The following is a 21,925-nucleotide window of genomic DNA, read 5'->3' as shown; positions in this document are numbered from 1 at the left end:
TGTTAAACGAGTCGAGTGGCATAAAGGGCGCAGTATTTCTCTGTAAAAAATGCTAAAACTATGAGCCACTGCCTTAGCACAGTCAGCTTTAAGTACCTGGGAATACATTACTCATCCTGATTGGTGAAACGCAGTAAAGGTGTGTCACCCACCATAATTTGTAAGGCTGAAATTAGTCACTCTCTTTTTTTTGCGCCATAAAACATTGTTCAATTGCAAAAGTGGAAAGTTTCCTGTTTCCTCTGAGAGGCTTACATCGGCTTTAACCAGCACAGGCTTGTTTAATAAAGAGCTGCAACATCATTTTAGTGTGACTTTTATTAAAGACACAGCACAGATGATAGAAAACCCAAAACATTCCAAGTAGATAAATGGTCTCGTTTCGGATATGCAGACATTTGAGGGGTTTGGGTTTTTAATAAAGGCGGACTTTTCATTTCATTTGACAGTTGAAATAAGTGGTAATCTGTGTCCTTGCAGACGACATCATTTTCTGTTTTCTGAATTGGTACATTTAAACGTTACATTTGCCAAAGTCAGCATCGTTCCCTTTCCAAGCACGTCACAGTTCCCTCCCTTCATATAAGCCATGTGAGGTTCATTTTGTCAGACAACAGTTTTCACATTATGACTAGCAACATATATAGTATTTACATTAGCTCAATGTTGCCTGACTTTCTGCACCTTCACAGGTTTTTTTCAGTGTCTTCAAATGGACTTGTTTTAGAAGTCTAAGGATACAAACCCTTGTTAGTCAAAAAGCACCTTGTCACACGTCTATTACAATTCTTCCACAGCAAGACACAAGTGTGAATTTCTGTTATTTAAAATGTAAAAATAGTAGTAATACTGATAATGCTACAGTAAATCATCTATTAATAGTTTTATGAATATCAAAAATTAAACATTTTCTGCAATAAAAAACAAACAGTATAGCTCAAGATATGGGAACTTAGCACACTTAATATGATGAGGCATTGTCAGTTGATATTTTATAAGAAATAAGTGTTGTGCGAGAAGCTGATCATTGTGGTGCCTTTCATTGTTCAAGAACAACAATGTCAGCCACTCCATGCACTTGTGAGAGCTGTTCACAGTCGAGGGACGCCACCAGCTTCCTGGGTCCAGGTTGGGAGGGGATGAAGTGCTCTGTCAGCGTCACTTTGGAGTGGGCGCCGACGTCACTGAGAGGGGCAGGATGAAATGAAACGTTAGTCTCGACACAAAAATGTTAGTGGAAGAGAAAGGGAGGCAAAAAAGAGAAAGACTTGTTCTTACCCCACGACCACCTCATGGCCCTCCTGAAGGCCCAGGCCCTCCACTCTGAACACCACTCCCTTCAGTGTAGATGGCAGGGGGTTGGTGAAAGTAATCTTGGCAGCCATCTCTTTACCAACAACGGCGTCTCCAATAGGCTGCCAGAGAAAGAGTTAAATTAGTCAAGAGGGATACCTTTAATAGAAATAAATGTTATGCATGTTGTGTTAAAATAATGCTCACTGTATGAATAAGGGGGGAAAAATGAAATCTTACTGTGATGGTGATGTCAGGTGTGCGAAGCCTGAAAGTTGTCTGGTTAGCTAACACTTGCTTCGTTTCAGTGACTCTTCCACACAGGGTTAGCATGAAGGCTGCTTGATCCACCAGCTGGCTCTGGTATTGTTGGTAGGTCAGGACCCAGTCAATGGTTTTCTCTATGTGATGGGAAAAAAAGCAAATTTTGTTGTTGTTGTTTTCAATTTAAATGAATGCTTAGACATTTTGGAACAGCAGCTAGCTGCTAGTTAGCTTGGCTCAAGTAACTTCCCACAGGACGAGCTAGCCTAGCCTAAGCACAATGTAAAGGTTTCAGAAAATAAGTTTGATTTTCCACTTCAGGTTTCAGTTTGATTAAAAATGATCCTGTCCCCAATTTTCTTCATGACTGTGCATTTCCAAAACTCTTGTTACCTTATCTTTTTTCACATCTAAACAAAGAGCTGCAGTTATGAGTAATAAAATGACTGTTGCTTGATTTAGTATCACACAGTTTTATCTTCTTAGCCTTTATTTACTTTAACACTTTTTAGATTAAAATATTTGTTTAACAAACTAATTTAATTAAACATGACATAAAATGTTAGTATTTCACATCTTCTACCTTTCATTTATGAATAAAGTTTTCCAGACCTTTAGTAACTTGTTTTTTTTTGTGATGCGAGAGCAGCAAGAGCTAAAAGATGGAAGTTTTGTCCTATTATTTTAAAGCCTTGAGTTTAGCATTTTAGCTTTCACCCTTGGGTTTGTTTGAAACCAGTCTTGATAAGCAAGAGAAAATCCAAACAAAAGGTAGCAATTGTTAATCACAGAGGTGAGGCTCTCCTAATCGCGCCAAAACGTATCATCTTTTTTACTCTAACTGGGCCTAGATGTTGCTAATTTCACATCAAATTGTACTGAAGAGGTTTTGACAATAACGACTAAGACCAAAACCCTACATAGATAGTGCAGCTTCATAATTGAGCTCGAAATCCAACCTTCATTAGGCGAAAGCTCCACAGGCATCTGCTCCTTCTTGATGGTTCCCTTCAGCACTCCAGTGTAGTACATGACAGCCACCTGGCTGTGGATTGTTGCCTGGCGGGGCTGTGAGCTTAGATTCTTCACCAGAATTTTCAACTGGGCATCAGCACCCACCCTGGGTCCCTCGCCATCCACCTTTACCTCCACTGACACATCTTCTGCCACTGGTGTGGAATAGACATCTGGCTTGCTGCCATAGCGACTTGCAGTCTCTACTGCAATGCGTTCTTCTTCTGAATCTAGTAGAGGGAGGAGAATGTAAGTGCACCTCATTCTGTCAGAGGTTTCAGGATTTACTGACATATGCAAGAGATATGGTGCAAAGTCTTTCCAATGAAAACAAACAGAGAGCTATATTTAAAGAATTGTGGAGAGCAGGTGAACAGTTGATGAGGGTTGAATAAGTTCAACAAAATGATCTATAGAGAATGACAGGACTAAATCACTGCTTATTAAGATATTTCCAGGTGGTGCAGAAATGATTCTGTCTGTTTCTGGAACATCAGTCTAAGGTAGACTTACAATTAGACAAGTAAAAAATAGCTGCCAGTACCTTCTTCATGTTTGTACAAGGATGTGATATCTGCCCGCTTATCAGAGCCCACCGCTTTGGTGCTGATGCAGTGGCCGACAGCTTTCTTTTCACTGTAGATCTGTTTAAATGTGCCGTCCAGGTTTCTCTGCCAGTAAATTTTGTCACTGTTGACCTGCCAGAAAAATACCAATAAACACAATAAGCTCAAACAGAACAGGTTACCCTTTTTACATATGATTACGTGATTCATCTTTTGCTGACGGTTCAAGCTGCAAAGACCACTTCTGAAATTCTTACATATCTATATCTAGTACATGCAAAACAACAAAGAGTTCAAGAACACGCACTCACCTCAGCAAAGACAAACGGCGTGTCATGTTTAAGGTAGACATGGCCAGAGCGGATGGCGTTCACAGAAGCAGGGCCACAGCGGAAGGTGCCCTGGCTAGTTTCCTGGGGAGTGGCGTCTACGGCCTGCCAGCCTCCATTACCTGGAGGTAAGTCTGGTCTGGCCATCCAGCAGTCATTCCATACGTGGAAATTCCTACAGTTAGACAGAGTTTAGGTATTTTGAATTTAAGTAAATTAAACTGTTCCTTTTAGGTTAATATAATAATACAATTAGCATGTAGTTAGCTTAGCTTAGCATAAAGCAGTTAGCTTGTTTATATGCCACAATTTTACACTTTAATTTTTTGTATAAAATGCAAAGTGTTCATTAGAGACTTTTGGTGGCATTTGTAGATATATTTTACTGACTTTAAACATAGCTGGCAATTTTTGTAGAAGTGAAACACATCTTAACAATTTAATAGGAATTAAGGATATGGGTTTAGTTTTTGTTACATTAGCTACATTCACAACATGTGCCCTGTTCCACAGTTATAGTGAACGGGTGTTCAGGCAGTTATAGGGATATGGAAAATGCAGACAGAATGTCTAAGGGCTCTTGTAGGATACCAGTAATACAGCATAAAAGAACACATAGATACAAGACAAGCCTATGCACTTTTAAAAGAAATTTCAACTTGGGGATTTTCAAGAACATTTTAGAACATTTCTTTAGCATAGGTTTAGATGATTTTCATGGCAGGATGCCATTCTACGTAAAGCTCTATATCTTACCAAACAGAGTCTCTATTGAGATAGTCAATTGGCTCCAAATTCTCATTAAGGTATACATCTGTAGTAAGGGATACGTCGGTATCATGTGCTGACTGGAAGTTGGTCACACTGCGGGAAGGAATGCCAAGGCAGCGCAGCACTAAAACCAAAGACACAGATATAAATAGATCAATTAAAATTTATTTCTGCAAGGCCATTTGATACTTGAGTTAGATTTTCAGATGGTAATACTTTAGGCAGCAAGGAATTTCATCATTCTGGTTGAATGAAAGCAACACATGTGGCTCTATCTGTGACAAATATAGATGGTATGTTAAGAATGCCAATGCAAGGTATTTGGAGTGCATAAAAGCTATGACTTGCTGTCAGGGGCAATATTATGTGCTAGGGTCAGCTAGCTATCATGCAAGCTTCCCTGGATGCACACACAGTGAATATGAAGTGCTCTATGACAGAGTTACTGTGAGAGCTAATGCAAAGACACAGACTGACAAAAAGCCATGATTATAATAAATTTGTGGATTTGTAATTAAATTGACATCCACACCAAGACCCACTCTTGGGTATTCTTTGCAGCTTTTTTACACACACAAGCCGAACATACAGTACAATCCATTCGCATGCCTTCTAAGGCTTGCGACTGCCTACTAAAGTTTAAGGTTTCACCACAGACACACTCTTAACTTTCTCTCAGCCATCCAGCACCCTTCCTTTTTAATGTTTTTTTCCTCATAATCACCTGTTGTAGTGATCCCAGAGAAGACCCAGCACTGTCCATATGACACAGGCGTTCCATTGGTCGAGTGGTATTTCCTCAGGATCTCCACGCTGCTGCTCCACGCCGTAGGTGAGACTCCATCAGAGTAATCACCTGACCAGTTTCCAACTAGAACACCGTAATCATCCTGAGCATTTATCTAAAAAGGACACAGTGACACGGTCATTGCATTTCCTGTATTTTTTTCCTACTTTTTCTAGAAAAAACATCTTTCTTTTGTATATTAGCTCACCATGGCAGATATGACCCTGACCACGTTGACCGGATCCCCTCGACCAGATGGCGGCATTTCACTCTTCTCCATGATAAACAGACATGCTTCCAGGATTCCCTCATGAAACTACAATGAAGAAAAAAATTCACTATGAAACCAAAGTTTGGGGAATTGTCCTGTGAACACTGAATACTGTAAAAAAAATGAAAACATTTTGTTTTTAAACAGAAATTACCAGCTACTGAAAAACACAATGAAAATATAGGTACTGGGAACAGTTTAAAATAATTCCATCTTCAGCAGGAACAAACAGGGTAAGTGCCACAGGGTCATAATCGTGTAATGATAGCTTAGAAACCAAGCTTGCTCTTCATAGCTTGTACCTGTCCGAAATTCCAAGTGCGAGCACCGATTTGTTTCTCCGTTCCGTAGTAAATCCTCCCAGTGTCATTCAGCACATACTCCTTCCTCTCCTCCTCGTTATCCAGGAACACGCTGTCCTCTAGAAACACAGGAATTTGCTCTTATTTAGCTTCATGTCACTGAAAATGTAATCCTCCAAGAACAGGCTTTCAATAATGCATGCACAGTTAAGTACATTTATGTGGTTATCCCTGACGTTCAGTCTAATTAAACCAGGGAATACAAGGAAACCCTTTTTTTAAGTAGATGTTTTAAATTTCTTTTAATGAACGGAAACATTCGAGCTCCCCCCCTGTTTGTGAAAATGACCTAAAATCCCTGCTTTATTCACCTCCTTTGTGACTGAACAACTCAAGAATGTGTTTTTTTCTTACTTATCATGTGAAAAAAGTTCCCAAGGCCAGGAAATGGTTAAGAAACACAATGACTGCATAGATCTTGCAGTGAGGCCCACACTCACTTATGGGAAAAAGTCTGGTTTTGGTGACCTCAGCACTCCAGACTTGGGCGTGTGCCCCTCACCCGAATCTATGTGTTTCTTTTTCCATCCCTTTTTATCTGTTACTGTCACCACCTTGAAAATGCCCATGGGTGGGGACGAGGAACGGGACAAAGAGAAAGAAAGGAAAAGCAGTAAAAGTAACAGACTGTTTGAGATGGACATAAGAAAATGCAAGTGGAAGGAAGAGATTTAACAAAGTACGGGGGGCATAGGAGAGGAAGAGGGGAAGTTATGCTTGGGTGGGAAAAGAAGAGGAGGAGGAGGAGAGAGAGAGTGAAGCATAACATATTGTCTCGAGATTTTAAGGGATGAAGCTGATAGTATCTGGCAGCTGTGATAATTGTGGTTTTCATATCTTGCTAAAAAATTCCTGGAATGTGGGAAGAAATAGATTCATAGAGGAAGATGTTAGGGAGGAGGTCCAAGAGTCAGAGTGAAGGTCAGGTCAGCAGATAGCAAGAAAGGTACAAAACAGGGAGGGAGAGGCATAAAAACGGGAAGGAAATACACACGGAGGCAGTAAAAGCAAGGGAGAGGACAGGTTGTCACCAGCTGTAAGGATTTCTGCGAGCTCGCCCCATGGCGCTTCATACAGTAATTGTAGGATTTTGACTTTTATGAGTGTGAGGGAGAGATTGGTCTAGGGAAGAGGAGATTGAAAGAGGGAAAAGGAGATTGGGCATGCCGCCAAAAGCAGCAACCCCATAATGAAAGACACACAGGCTTTTTATCACAACCAGGTCCACTGTTTTTTCTTTTCTTTTCTCTTTTATTTTGCTGCATTGCAAATGTGCTTTTTTCTGTCGAATATCAAAGAAAAAAAATAGAAGTTTGGGTCTAAGATAGCAGTTCTGAGAATGTACAACAAGACACTCTACGGTTGAATTTCTTAGTGGAGCTTTGAATAGGGTTAAGATTAGCAGATAGAAGCAAGGGCCAGGCTTCACATAACTTATATCAAGGTAAAAAAGCTAAATTAGACATTTGGTCCCTCTTGCTGGCCACTGGCAAGAAGACGATAATAATTCAATTCAATTGTAGTTATATAGTGCTAAATTGGAACAAAAGTCACCTCAATGTGTTTTATATTGTAAGGTAAAGACCATACAATAATAATATATGAGCAAGCACTTTGGCAACAGTGGGAAGGAAAAACTCTCTTTTAACAGGAAGAAACCTCCTGCAGAACCGGGCACAGGGAGGGGCAGCCATCTGTCCTGACTGGTTTGGGGCGAGGGGAGGGAGACATGACTCTGATTATGGGATTTCTAACTGAGGGTTTAATTTGGAAGACATGAAAACTCAGTAACCATGCTGCTTTCACCAGCCCAGAGAAGCTTTACCCACCATGCCTGACAAGTTAGCACAAGTGCTGACCCCTGTCTTTCTAAGAATCACACACTCGCAATGCTGTCTGAAGCTCAGCATGTCCATCATGCTGAGCTTCTGTGCCATTGTGAGCTTTCTGTAGAGGCATTTTTTTCCTTTTTTCTCTTTGAAAGAGGAAAAGCCCCTCTAGCTGTTGAACCCTTCAAAGAAAAATGTTTTCTGCAGGAGTGAAAGACTACATTGTAAGTCTAACCCTCTAGGAAACTGCATGTGCAACAAACATTGAAAAACTATGAAAGAAAGTTTTTAAAAAAAGTCAATAACAGACAATTTTTTATTTCAATGAGTGCCCAATAAGTGGCTGAAGAATGTCTTATTGTACCAAGAATTCATATCAAACCAGTTCTACTGAAAAAAGCACAGTACACAAGATTGAATATCACATGAATAAAGCCACATAAAGAGAATTTGAAATATGCACAAAAAATACTCCTTCAAATAAATGGTAATGTATTATCCAAATTAGGAAATAACATAAAATCATTAGGTGACAGTTTCATCTGTCATGAATCGCCGTGCGGCAGGCAGGAGTAGGACCCAAAATGCAGGACTCACAGGCACGAGGGAATAAACTCAAAAGGCAGCTTTATTGCTGAAGAGGCAGAACATAGGAAATACAAAACTAAACTGGGAAAACTACAAACTAAGAATTCACAGAGAGACACAGGGAGATCCACACACGGCATGAGGGACGACGTCACACTGAACAGAGGGAGACGCAGACAGAAATACACAGAGGGTTAACGAGGGAAGTGGGAACACACGGGGAACACAGGTGACACTGATAATCATAACGAGACAGGGCGGGGTGAACTGAACACTGACGGGAGAGGTGAAACAGGAAGTACAGGAGGAGAGAGAGCACGAGTAGAACACCAACGTAACAGGCAGGGGAGACATGGAATAAACACGAAAGGGGACGAGGGCTCACAGATACACAGAGGGGCACACAGGGGGTAAAAGCCATGAAGGGAAAACACTTAGGGAACAACACAACAGGGCAACTCAGAAAACATGGTCTAAATAAGGAACAAAATACAAACATACAAGGAAACTAAGAACACTGGGCCAACATGGCCCAGGACCATGACATCATCCCCTAAAAGCATTACAACTATCTGCTGTTATATTTAGACTGAACCTCACTAGTCCAGATTATTTGATGCTGGCCAAAGTTATGACACAGATAACTGGTGTGGTAATCCTCCAGGTGGTGTGGTCCTTCATCGTTATTTGTCATCCATCCATCCATCCATCTGTTCATCCATCCATCCACTCACCCATCCATCCATCCATCCATCCACCCACCCACCAATGTCACTGGGGCAGCAGTCTCAAGAGAGATGCCCAGACCTCCCTCTCTGCCTCTGCCAGCTCTTGTGGAGGGGGCTTTCCAAGCCAGTCGACACACTTAATGTCTCCAGTGTTTCCCAGGACACCAGGGACAGACGGCCAACTTCTGGAGCTTTATTAGTAACCGAAGCACCTAAAAGGGTTTTTCTTTTCTTTCAGCCATCTCCATTACTTATAGTCCACCCTGGCTTCATTTCCATTGTAGTCTGTGCTACGTGCAGCATTTTTTCAGCTTTTTCTGAATGTATTTTTCTCTGCTGTGCCTCTGTTCTGTAGAAATGTTCCCAATTTCCTTGTTTGTTTTCTTAAGTCATGGTGCTTTCAGCTCTTTGAACAGCAGGCATTTAGGCATACACAATTAGCAATCATATCTGCATATCGAATGACCCCGCTAAAGGTCTCCCTCATCTTACACCCAAACGGTTTTGATCTCCAATGCAGGTGAAAGTCGTGCTCTCACTTGTGGCTAAACCAAATACGGCAGAAGTTTTGGTCCAAGCCGGGGGAGTTGCATAACAGACCACAGTCACATAGACACACATAGTCACGCTGTTGCTATTCATGGGCAACAACACACTCGTGGACTGACTTGGCCTCTATCACCCAAGTGTAATATTATACCAGAGCTGCTCTAGGAGATTAAATGGCTATACAGGCATCCATTTTATCTGAGTATTCGCAGTTAGACAGATGGAATCTGCTGCTCCCAGAAAAATATTGACTTTTTCAGATACTCAATTCTACCTAAAGCCTAACATAAATCCAGATAGTAAGTAATTCATTTCTGGAATGGTATGTAAGGTCACACGTCTTCTCTTTTTTTATTTTTCCAATCATCTGTGAGTCGTCTTCTTTCCTTCCTGTCTTCCACATTCCCTGGCTTCAATCCACCCACACCCACCCCCGCCTTCCCTGTTCCCATTGGTGCCAGCTTACCTTCACACCAAGGGTTGAAGAGCATGACAATGTTCTTGCTGGAGGTGTAAGTAGTTGTGGCGTCGCCTTTGAGCGAAGAAGTTGTCACAGTGAGCTCGTAAAGGCCGATCACAGCGTTGGCTGGAGAGTTGATGGACAGCTTGATCTTATTGCCGTTCTGCTCTACAATTTTGGCCTCCCAGCGTTCATCTTCCAGGTGCTTCACCAGCGGAATGATGACATGGGTCCCTTTGGATACCAAGGGCAGGGAACCTACACCAAACAGATACATAACCATATTATTCCCTTTTTTTAAAAAATTTATTTGTATATTTCTACTCAAACTACTAATAGTCAAAGCACTTGTTTAATAATTGAAATCCTTCTAAATATTGCAGAGATATTAACTAAGGTTGAAGATGATGAAGATGTTACAGCGAGTCAGAGAATCCAGGCTTAGTGTTGTGCTTGTTAGCATGAACAGGTAAAAATGGAGGCTGAAGCCGGACTGTTCATCACTGATCTATCACATGCTGAAGTTCGGGCTGCTGGGCTGGGGTTAGCATTCACTCTTTATCATCACCCTAGGTTCTTGGCTTGTGTTAGCATGCTATCTGTGCAGATGCTTGCAAAGAGCTGAAGTTGCATTATAGTATTACGTAGTTATTTCCGTTCTGGACGCAGTATGCACTTTACCATCATGCTCCTGTCAGTTTATGCAATAAAGATAAAAGTAACGTCCATAGCTCCACCATTTTCCTCCTCTTGACAAGAACTGAAATCAGCTCAATGTAGCATGTTTTTTCTTTTTTTTTCTGTCTGGGTTGTGCAAATAACGAAAAAGCTTTGTAATGCAAGTGACAATAAACTTGTAATTACTGGATTGTGTAAATGTAATACGATAGAGCAACATGTTACTTTGGAAAGCGTTACATTCAACACTGATTGCGATGACAAAGGATTTCAAAAATAGTTGTAAACAACTGCAACTTCTTTGCTAAAATGCTGCCACCTTGTGGCAGAGGTTCTTTTCAAATACACTTTATGAAGAGTTATGAAGAGTTTTTACAAAAAGTACATTTAAATTCATATTCATGGCATTCAATGTTTTAAAGACAGTCAGAGAATTTGTCTTTTAAATGTAAAACTTGAGTCAGGACACAGTCAGGTGTATTTGAGTGTACTGTGTGTGTATGAGTGCATGCACATAACCTTGTCAAGGATGTGGTAAAATATCTTTGCTTTATGTTTTTGAATGAAAATTTAACCTGCACAGCTCCAAAAAGTGTTTTCCTGTTTTCGCTTATTTGTAATTATAAGCTAACCTTGAAGATTTTGATCAAATAAGGCAGCAGCAACAACAGCAAAGAGACCTCCTTACAAAATCTGGTTGCAAACCTTTTCACATCACAGTAATTTTATGTTATTTCCAGTGTATGGCAACCATTCCAAACTGTAAACCACATGTGTATGATAGTCTTTGGCCCAGCTATGTGTGGGTTCCAAGAGTAAACACTAGCGTGGGCCTGGAAAGCCTCCAAAACTCCAGGATGTGCACATCTCCACAGAAAGCGTGCACATTTGTGTGAGTGATTATTTAGCTTTAATGTTCCTTTAAATGTGTTTTTCTCATGGACTAGCAAATCCATTAGTTAGATTAAAACCCTCTGGATGTTCTCCTCCGAGCTGCTTGCTTTGTGCAACCCTGCTGGACGACCATTCGTCCAAACAGAAATACGGAGTTTACCAAGAAACCATTGTTCTCCATTTGACCGCATCCAGGACACCCCTCCCTTCCTCTCTCACCTCTGAATACTTTTTTTTAGCATACTTTTTTTTAAAGCATGAAAATGATGAAAAACAGTGTCTCTTTTCTGCTCAAAACAACAGCTTTGAAAGCTTTACTGATAAAAATCACTGCTTTTGGAGCAACACTTCGAGCCTGTTCCCTGCCCACTGATGGCAGCCAGTCTGCTGAATGTGGAGAGCTCAGACACTTTGTTTCTTTTTTCCTCCCCTCTCCCCATGAAGCTATCACAGCAGAAGGAGCAAATCACTTCTGGGTGGTGATGTATTGCCAGAGTGTGTAGCGTGAGGTCTGTAAATACCAGAGGGAGGTGTCCAGTGTACCGAGGCCTGGAAACTGTTAAGACTGCGGGCTGCTGGGTGGAATCCAGAACTTGTTGTGCAGCCATGAGCTGCTGCTGAAATCAAATGTGCTAGCTATGCACAACATTTGGACCGTATTTCCCATGATTTGAGCAGTCGCTGGTTTCTTTCTTGTGTTTGCAAATGAAGCTAATTTTGGTTAAAAGGCAATCCAACAATTTTAAACGCAAAAAAACGTTTACAAATAGTTAGTGGCACTTTTCCTATGAAAAATCGAAAGCAGCGTTTTATTGAATGACTTACCTTCCAGTAACATCAGCGTTAAATGTTATCTCCCACATGCAATGTTTCCCACATACACTTAATTACAATGTGCATCTGTTACTTTTAAAACTGTCTTTTAAATGGCTAAAAAAAACTATTGATCATACTCATTGTTACAATTTTTAATTTATTTTTCTTCATATTTTGGTTTTAAAAAGATGGACACTGTCCAGCCACTGGCTTCATACCTGTTTTCAGCTCCAGGTACAGCTTGTCAGTGTCAGTACTGAAGGGCCTGTTGAGCTCAACCTCTATCTGGAAGGTCTGGCCTCTGCGAAGGATCAGCTCATCCCCGTGATACAGGTCAGTGTGATGCTCCTGTCTGTTCTGACCTGCCTTGGAACTCAATAGGTCCACCGAACACACTGACAGCTTCCCTTCTAACAGGAGAGGAGTGAATATCAGATTTGATGCCAAAGACAATGTCATGTTTTCACACAGTTTAAAATAAGTGTCGTTACCATCTGTTTCCTTTGCCTCTCCGTTCTCGGGCTTCGGCTTGGGGGGATCTACGATGGCGGCAGGGGTTGGGAGTTTGGTGAATTCCACCTTATCTGTGACATCATATGAGGTGGCGTTTGGGTGCTTACAGCAGCACGGGCACATCTTTCTGAGCCACCATAGACAGCCCCCCTCCTCCCGCTTCTTCTCACCCTCATTCTGGATGGTCAGCTCCACCCTTGTGGGTGGGGCTGCTCCGGGGAATCGCCCAATCTCTGATGTAGTTCTTACTGTTAACCGCTCACCTGGCATTCTGGAAAACACATGAAAAAATGTTAACTGTAATTCTAAAGAGAAGAATTTTGAGTACCGATTATATGCACTATTCTCTGGTCTTTTAATTCACTAAAATTCAATTTTCATTCAGTTTTTTTTTTTTTTATCGGCCAGTTCCCAACATATATATAGTAAAGTAAAGACCCCACAATAATAGAAAGAAATGAGATTAATTAAGTACACATACAGTTAATATTTTATGCCAATTAACTGCTCACAAGTAATGAGAGGCCACAGGCAGTCCAATTTATTTCATATCTTTGTAATAAAAACAATGCGATGGACTAAATGAACAGTTTCCTTGTTTCTTAGTTTCATTAATTACTACATTCCTGACATGGACTCTACTCAGCTGCAAGTCCTTCCCGAACAATTTCGGGGAATTTCGCCATTCTTCCTTCTTAGGTGCTCTGCGTGAGCAAACATAACTGCTTCGAGCAGCTGGATTCAATCTGCTGCGCCTCAGCTGCTGGAGAGCAGTGTAGCTGCTGTGCTCGTGATGTCTTTTTGCGTGCACATTGACTGCAAGCGCAAGTGGACAGGGTCGTGCACCTTACGAGCATTTATCATACTGTCACATCCCCACCCTCATACACTGCACTAATAATCACAGCGGAATGAGATCGTTAGTCTCTTTGAGGATTGGCCTGACCTTCCTCGCTCGTTCTTGTGTTTACTAGAATGCAAATCTGAGGGAGGAGACGGTTTTCCCTCAGTCCTTCTTTTGGTTTTACCATCTGCATCTTCTCTCTATCAAAACAAAATCACAAGCTGTGTGTGACATGCAACTTTGCAAATGTGAAAGCTATTTTGTTTTTCAAAAACAAACCATCAGTGAAGTTTTGTTAGCACATGTAAACTGTAATGAGCTGCAGTGATGCACATTGTTGGGAGAAAACAGTGTTGTTAATGAAACGTTAATAGCAGACACGTGGTTTATAGAGCAATACAATTTAAATAGCCATGAACATATATGTACGTGCATGTGTGTGCTTGTTACCAGTTCTTACTGGTGAATGGACTGGTTCTTATATAGCTCTTTTCTACTCTACTTGAGCATGTGGCTTTCACCCATTCATTTATTAATTCATCAAAAGCCCGTTATTTCTACGTCTGAGTGCTTTTTGATCTAACATTAGCATACACAGTCAGAAATGTGGTTGTTCAGTATGTTGCCCAGGGATACTTTAGCATACCGACCTGTGCAACCAGGGACTGAACCGCTAATCTTCCGGTTACTAGATGATCGGCTCTACCTTCTGATTCACAACCACCTAAACATGAGCTGCCGTCAGCAGAACATGAGCATCTTTACTTCTAGGCAATGTTGATACTTTTGAACTTAAGCATGAACTGTACTGTAGTTAACTAATAATATGCTCCTTAGCTTTGGGGGTAACCCTAAGTTTCCCTATAAACAAGATACAAGGTAACATTTAGGGCTTACTTTGGAGATCATTTCTAGTTATAGTGAGTGAGCTGTGATTGGACAGTTACCACACATTCAATCATTTCTGTACATAACTTCAGCATACCAGTTTACAGGTACAGGTTTGACCGGCGAAGTAAAAAAGCATTACAGGAATGTTTAGATGATAACGCAGACAGATGGGAGCTGCTGATCCAGTGTGGCTGAGCTGATTTTCAAGGGTAACTATTTGCATGTCACGACACAGGGTGGAAAGGGCAGAGGTCAAAGGGCAGACAACAGCTGAGGAAGAGGGAGGGGCGCCTCATAGCCTCAAAGCTTTTAAAATCAATGCATGTGTGCACCATCTGTGTGTCGGTCACGTTTTGTATTTTTTAACTCTGTGGCTTCCTGAGTTCATCTGAATCCTGACGGAAAATGATAAAGCTGTATGTTTTTCACACAGTGACCTCACCCAAAGCTCAAGTCGATACTGTTAGGCTCACTGAATCTAAAAAAAAAGGAAGCGAGGCAGAAAAACAAACACCCTCCATATGAGCTATTACAGGATCTTTTGAAACATAACTAAGTAAACAAGCAACTTACAAGTGTTTTTTGTCCTTTTTAAAATGAAGCCTTATCTTCCTCTTGCACCAAGGTGGTCTAAAATTGGCCAATTAGAGACATCCACTGAACCCCCTAGAACCATGAAAAGTCATTTCACAAGCCTAATTTTTTGGCAGCCTTTCTCTTCCCTTGCTCACACTCTAATGCACAAACTTAAAATGATCTATACTGTAATACAGCCATCAGCCAAGCTTGAAATGAAGTATTCTTCATCTCGTCCTCCCTTTGCTACTCTCACTACCACTCATATCACTTTCTTCCATTGTACTTTGCTCTGTATCTCCGCAGTCCTGCACTTTTCTTCCAGTTTTTGTTAGCATGGCTGGTATGCCTACTAGGTTCTGATATGCCCCCTACAAATTTAACTTTATCTTTTCTACAGTAAAACCAGCTTAAACTGGCTTGTTTGTCCAGTGAGTTTGGTCCCATGTAAAACTGACTGATTATTAAACTGTCGCAACAAATCCCTGGAGTTCCAGTGTAATTTTTTGTAAGTACATAGAGATATTGCTTAAATCCTATACACTACACATCGTCTAGGTCATTGAGAAAAGAAAGGGATGAGCTGCAGCAGCTGGCTGCCAACCAAAAAAGCTGAAGCCATGAAAATACCTGAACTAATTGACTGTGTTTGTTTGATTTTAAATGAACGTAGAAAACGTTTAAACAACAAAAAACGTCTTAGAGTTTGGAAGGTGGGGTCACCAGACATGTTCTTTCTACTGGACACAAATTAGATGAGGTGGCTAATTGTAATGATGAACATAGCCCTCAAATTCGAGCTTTCCTAACTTGTTTTTCCCCGTGGAGAAAGATCCAGTAAGAGTTTAACTGTAACAAAACCAAGAAAGAATGCGCACAACTTTACGCCTGTGCCTGACTTCAACATCTGTCTTAAGAAAACAAAATGCGAGTGGTTGAAAAACTTACTTTCTCTGTATGGATTCTTCTTTGGATCAACGATGAGACCTGGATGTCGTCGTGAGTAGCTATCTCTCAGCCTGTGAGAACTTTTGGAAACTTTTCGTCTTAATGCGCTCCGTTCGTGGATCAGAATTTTAAGGGTGTCCTGGAATGTCCTGCGCGGTACTTAAAGCTGACACACACACCTCTGTTTCACACCGCTTAGCACCACCGCCCCGCCCTTGTTTGAAGTTTCCCACTCCCAACAGAAGCTGCAGCTGACGTTTGTGCACGATGCGTCAGAGAGCGTAGAGTGGGACAAGGCGGAGGACCCAAAGTTTCGTTGTGCAACACTTAGCAAAACTTTATCGATGGAGGGAAGGTGACAGACAGTGAAGAGGAGAGATAAGGACGGCATGCCTGAAGAACTATTTTTTGTGTTTGCTTTATACGGCGCATACAATAGGACCAAAAATAACAAAAATCTCATGGATGTTTTCAGTTATGAACTCAGGAGTTCAAGAAAGTGCTGATTTAGCCAAACTTCCCTTTTTTCTCTTCTCCTTTTCTTGATTGCTGTACAGGAAAACCTCAAAGTCAAACCCATTCTGACCTCTGACCGCGCAAAGTTTGAACTTCATAATAACCAAGGCATAAGTTCATCCCGGGATAATTGAACACCTATTCGAGGTTTTATGACTCATAGGCCAATTCAAGCAAGCAGAGTGAATAACTGAAGTTGCATCAGCAGCTTTGTGGCTTGGCAGAATAGAATTATGAAGTCATACCAGATCGTGGTGATGATGACACAGACAGCCCGATAAATATCAAAACCTGCCCTCCTGTACCAATCAGCATTAGATGGTTGCTTAATCAGCTACATCTAGAGGAGAGAAATGCTCTCACAGGCTACAGTAAGGCATTACAAATTACTATTACTTAGAATTAGGGCTGCCATAAGCAAGCAAAATATTTAGGTGATGTTAAATGTAAATGTTGGTCTTATTATTATCAATATATCCTTTAAACATGTTTCCGGATGAAATTGCAGATGCATAAGTTTAACCTTTTTAAAAATGTGGTGCATATGTTGATGTATACAGTTTGATATTCTTGTAGCTCAATCCACGTTTAGGCGATAAAGTATATCACTTTTTTTTCATTTCACTGTGTTCTATAGCTACAATTTCACCTGACATGCTGTGTACTGTATTTAAATTTAAAGCAGTAACAGACATTACAAGTTACTATAGCAATGCCGGGGGTTTTCCTAGGCATGACAATTAAGTCACTTGGTTCCCCTCTTTTATAATGGGAGAACCTCTGTAGTATTCCAGATCTTTGGACAAATATGAGCCACTAAGAACAGCTATTTTCATACTTTCCATGTTCACATTCAAAACATTCAGCCATGCTGGAAATCATTAGGACACATCTGTCCCCGGACCACACGTGTTGCCAAGTTTCATTGCAGCTAATCTAATTGTCAGTGAACATGTGAGCTTGTGGGGATACAAGAAGTAAAGTCTGGGTTTTACCTTAGGAAGAGTATCCTGATGTTGGTTTACAAAGTTTTAAAATTTTGGTGTGAACCTTCGTAATTCTTTATTTTTTAAAGATATTCAAGAGTGAACTTAAGTGTTGGACTAAATGTACCTTCGGCAAAGGTACAAGTTAGGTGCCAGCATGGCTGAGTAACAATGAGTTAAGGCATGTTTTTGCACTGTATGCCTGAGCGAAAACTTTCAATCTGTCAGTCCAAGAGGGGAAAAAACGTAGAAAAGAAAAAACAGCATTGACCATTCTGGAGGTGGTAGATTTAATAGTACTTTATCTTCTGTCACAGGACGCAGGCATATTGGGTCAAGCAGTCTGGGTTGGGGTTGAAGAGAGAAGGCCTGCAAAATGCATCAGCAAAGACACAGTAAACAGCACAGCCACAAGTCCGGAACATGAGTTTAACATTTAGTTAGGGACTTAATGGAACACAGAAATGTATTCATAAATGTCTAATCTAAGAGAGAGGGCTGTTATTATTTGAACCATTTGATGCAGAAATTAAAGGCCTAATGCATTTTTTTTACAATATAATTAGAAATAGCAGCTAAGAACCATAGATTTTTGTCATGATTTGTATTTTGAAAAGTGCAGAGGGTTTACCAGTCTTATTCTTGATTCTGTTGGCTTGGCACTAGCATGATAAATGGCTCAGACAACATTTGCGGCTTCTGCAGAGCGGTGGGCGTGAGAGGAAACATAAAGGTGACTTGGGTTCGCTGAGTATCTGAGTATAACAGATGGGACTGGGCCCTTGTTCTTATATTGTACTTGGGAAACTAAACACCCAGCAGCGGGCCAAAGGAAACTTCCTGGCTGTGAGAGACATAACTTATTAGGAGTTGGAAGAAACCTTTTATTTGTGTGTTATATACATTTTTTATTAAGAACAAAAAGTGAAAAACATTGGCTGTCATTTATTGTATATCATTTTACAATTGGATTTTTTTTTCTCAGCAAACACACAGCAGGTTACTGTTGGACTGACCCTGTGTCTGTGAGAATATTTTTGGTATGTGTTGTATTGGTGTGTCTTTGTTAAAAAGTAACCAAGTTCCACTGACTTTTTTCAGTGGCGAGAGGATTAAAAAAAGCACAGAGAGCCAAAGCACACATTATGAGTTTAACATAAGAAGAAAGGGAAAATAAAAAAAGACCATGTTATGCTAAAGGAATGCTTAAGGCAGTTCTTTTATCTGTGGGCTGGATAGCTTTTTTTGCATAAAGACTGGAAGACAAGTGGAAGAGGAGAAGTAAAGCATTTTGAATAAAAAAAGAATATAAAACTAAAAAAAAATCAAAACCCCTCATTAAACATTTGTAATGAAGAAGCAATCAGTTGCCATTTGCCTCTTTTTATTTTCTCTGTATTCAGTCTTTATTTAGGAAATTATGTAATTAATTAGATAATTTGTCTCTTATGTGTTAATTCATAGACATAGATGATGTTGTGTAGAAGTAGCCTGGAAACAGATCAGTTTAGCATAATAAGGGGAGTTTAAAATAATAGAGGGCTAGCTAAAAACAAGAAAATCAATTAATAAAATAAAGTAAGTAAAAAAATATTTCTAGAATGTTTCACATAAATTTCTTTTAAAAAGCTACATTGTATTAGTAAGCTAATTTTTTATTTTTTTATTTTTACCTTCGGGATAGATTATCTTGATCTGTTCTAAGTTCTGAAGCTAAGTGTCTTATTTAGCAACCAGACAAAGTTGTTTGTTGGCTAGAAATAGAACCACTCAAGCTCAGGAAAAGAATGTTTTATACACTTTATTCCTTTAAAAGCTTAAGAAGATAGACGTGGATTTAGCTCTAGGGTGGAGAAATAAATCCATTGCAAAAGTTTTCTCTGTAATATTAATCCTGCATCCTATCTGATCTGATTACATCTTCCACTCGTGATGGATTTTTACGTTTAATCACTCATTTCGCAACCTTTACTTTGAAAGTGTACGTGCTCAGTTTCTGGGTTGCATCACACTTTTTCAACTTTTACTGCTCGGCATTTAGGTAACAAGTGTTTGCAGACAAGTCAGGACCTTCCATGCAAACTTAAGGTGACTGCAGCAATCTGCCATTGACCAAAGCGATCATAAGGCGTTTTCTTTTTTTTTTTTGGTACAGCCTCTTTGCAACCCATTGACTGGCAACAACCTCCAGGAACCATTTATCAACCAGTTTGGAAATACACATCTTTCCCTTTGCAACTGGTGATTGTATCATGTTCAGTATGTTGAGCTATTTGCTGGAAGTCTTTGTGCAAACACAGCTATTGCCTCTTGGTGGCATTTAAAAACAACAGAGGTCTGAGGCACTTGATTTCACTTTTAAGCCCCTTAGGCTGGATCCATCTTTTATGCTGTCTATGAGCACTCCTTGGGCTCAGTGGAGAACTTGTTTACCAAATGCTTTTATGGACACAACCCATGTACTTTATTTGGTAGGGAGTTTGAAAAAAAAAAAACACCTTTTGAACAAGCTAGCTGTACCCCTTTTTATGTTAGGCTTGTTGCCATCACCAGCATCTAAACTAGTTTACTCATAGTGTGACTCCACCTCATCCACCCATCTTTAATAAAGAATTCAACCCTGAGATAAAGAGAGATGTTTCATTAAGCGTGACACAAACGTCATACCTAAAGCCTGGTAAATGGGAGTGGAGGATTTAACATTCAAAGTTCTGCTGTTGCCCCGATTAACATGACTCAACAAGATTCAGCGCATGACATCAACAGCTGTCTGTTTTATAGTGATGTGATGAAATCTGTCTATGCTGCACGCCTGCATAGACGGGATTTTCTTTTTTCATAATTGAAGCATTCCTTCACAGTTTGCCATGTTCAGGCTGATTCATGCACTGCTGCAGTTGCTCTGGAGATGAATACAAACAGACAGAGCCGACAGGAACTCTGCTGGAGAACAAACAATATCTCTGTTCTCCTGCGTCCCCGCTATCAGTTCTTTGTTCCCACAATTTAAAATGAGCAAATCCAGAGAAAGTAAGATTCTCTTTCATGCATGATTCAGCTCTCCGAGTTAAAGGCAGAGATATGTGCTTTCTGATAGCAAGTACCCTTTTTCAGGGACTTATCTAAATCGAGAGTGGATCACAGAGTGTGTTCTATAGTATACAGATTGCAAAACTGACCGGACATTGTCTGTCTAAAACTTTATGGTTGTATATACTGCTTGAGCTCTTTTCAAGTGGAACTAGACTAATTGGAATGCAATCAAACCTGTAGTTAGGCTGTACAGGCTGAGTGGTAAAGAGATTTAGATCTGGTTGTTGCTTAGAGCTAAATGCTAATGTAAGCAAGCTATCAAGCACAGGCTGCTCAAAAAAAAACCTTTTCATTAATCCCTTTAGGGTAATTGTTGCTCCAGATTGTGGAAAGTGAAAATTGTATAGCTTAAGCACGAAGGATGTAATGTAATGTCCTGTAATGTTCAGCGGAGCCTTTAGTCTATCTCATCCTCTGGGTGGGATAATGATGCCCCTCTAGCAAACCAAACACTATTTAAAAGGTGGGAGACATAAATGGTAGAGAGAAGTTTTGACAGTATCCTCCACTGCACGACTGTGTAGTGATTGTCCAGCTCTACCCACAGGACTGAGACAGCTTTCTGAACGTATTTGTTTAGTCTCCTTGTATTGTGCAGCTTTAGCCTCAATGGCCAATTAAATGGAAGCAGATTCTACATACTGATAAGAAGGAATGTGAATATTATTTAGGACTTTTTTTTATCAATTCTGTTTATATGTCCAGTTCATTATTAACAGAGTTATTGATTCCTGATCTATTTTTGTGTAGAAAAAAAGCCCTGTGGAGGTTTCAACTTTTACTATCTGAATCTTAACACAGTGCAGCAACAAAGTAGACTAAAGGTTTGGATGTAAGCCTTTTATCTATTGGACAATTTGCATTTACTCATCATGACTAAAACTACAATGTTATATTACGATGAACTAGGACTGAAAAAGGAACACGGAATTGCAAAGCCTGCAGTTCCTCTGATGGCCACTTGAGGCTAGCTCTGAAAACAAACCCCACCCCATGACTGAAGTTTAAAGGTTGGCACAGAACAATGGTTTTGGCCCTGTTGGTAATTTCCTCCTTCTTAAGAACTGTACAACACATGTATTTCTGAAATAACCTTTGTATTTAGATTTTTTTAAGCTTAATGTTAGGGGTGTTAGCCAAGCCAAAACAGGCTAGCTGATGTTAGGTAGGCATCACCAGAGCTTAGTTGTGACTGAGCTATTTATGATCTGATAAATAAATTGGCCTGTTTCGAGGTTTTATAAGGGAAATTACAGTTTTATTAGTGTATTTATTAGCTTGTTAGCAGTAATTAGCAGTTGTGGACAAGCACTTATGAGTGCGATTTGATAATCCAGATTGATCGCGTCAGCTAAATGA

General features: G+C 40.3%; 1 protein-coding gene across 1 annotated transcript; it reads right to left on the bottom strand.

The window, feature by feature from the left end:
* Positions 1-300: 300 nt before the first annotated feature.
* tgm1l1 (transglutaminase 1 like 1) lies at positions 301-16,385 on the bottom strand. Its single transcript, XM_026150016.1, has 14 exons — positions 15,972-16,385; positions 12,691-12,983; positions 12,418-12,609; positions 9,818-10,069; positions 5,598-5,716; positions 5,233-5,340; positions 4,962-5,139; positions 4,223-4,361; positions 3,449-3,641; positions 3,116-3,269; positions 2,517-2,801; positions 1,534-1,694; positions 1,279-1,415; positions 301-1,184 (listed from the first exon to the last, which is right to left on the bottom strand). Exons 2-14 carry the CDS (start codon positions 12,980-12,982, stop codon positions 1,040-1,042), a joined length of 2,355 nt encoding a protein of 784 aa, XP_026005801.1. The 5' UTR covers position 12,983; positions 15,972-16,385; the 3' UTR covers positions 301-1,039.
* Positions 16,386-21,925: the final 5,540 nt, after the last annotated feature.

Source organism: Astatotilapia calliptera, chromosome 18 (genome assembly GCF_900246225.1).
Source record: "Astatotilapia calliptera chromosome 18, fAstCal1.2, whole genome shotgun sequence".
NCBI lineage: Eukaryota > Metazoa > Chordata > Actinopteri > Cichliformes > Cichlidae > Astatotilapia > Astatotilapia calliptera.
The sequence above is the reverse complement of the archived record's forward strand: the minus strand, read 5'-3'. Positions and strand labels throughout refer to the sequence as shown.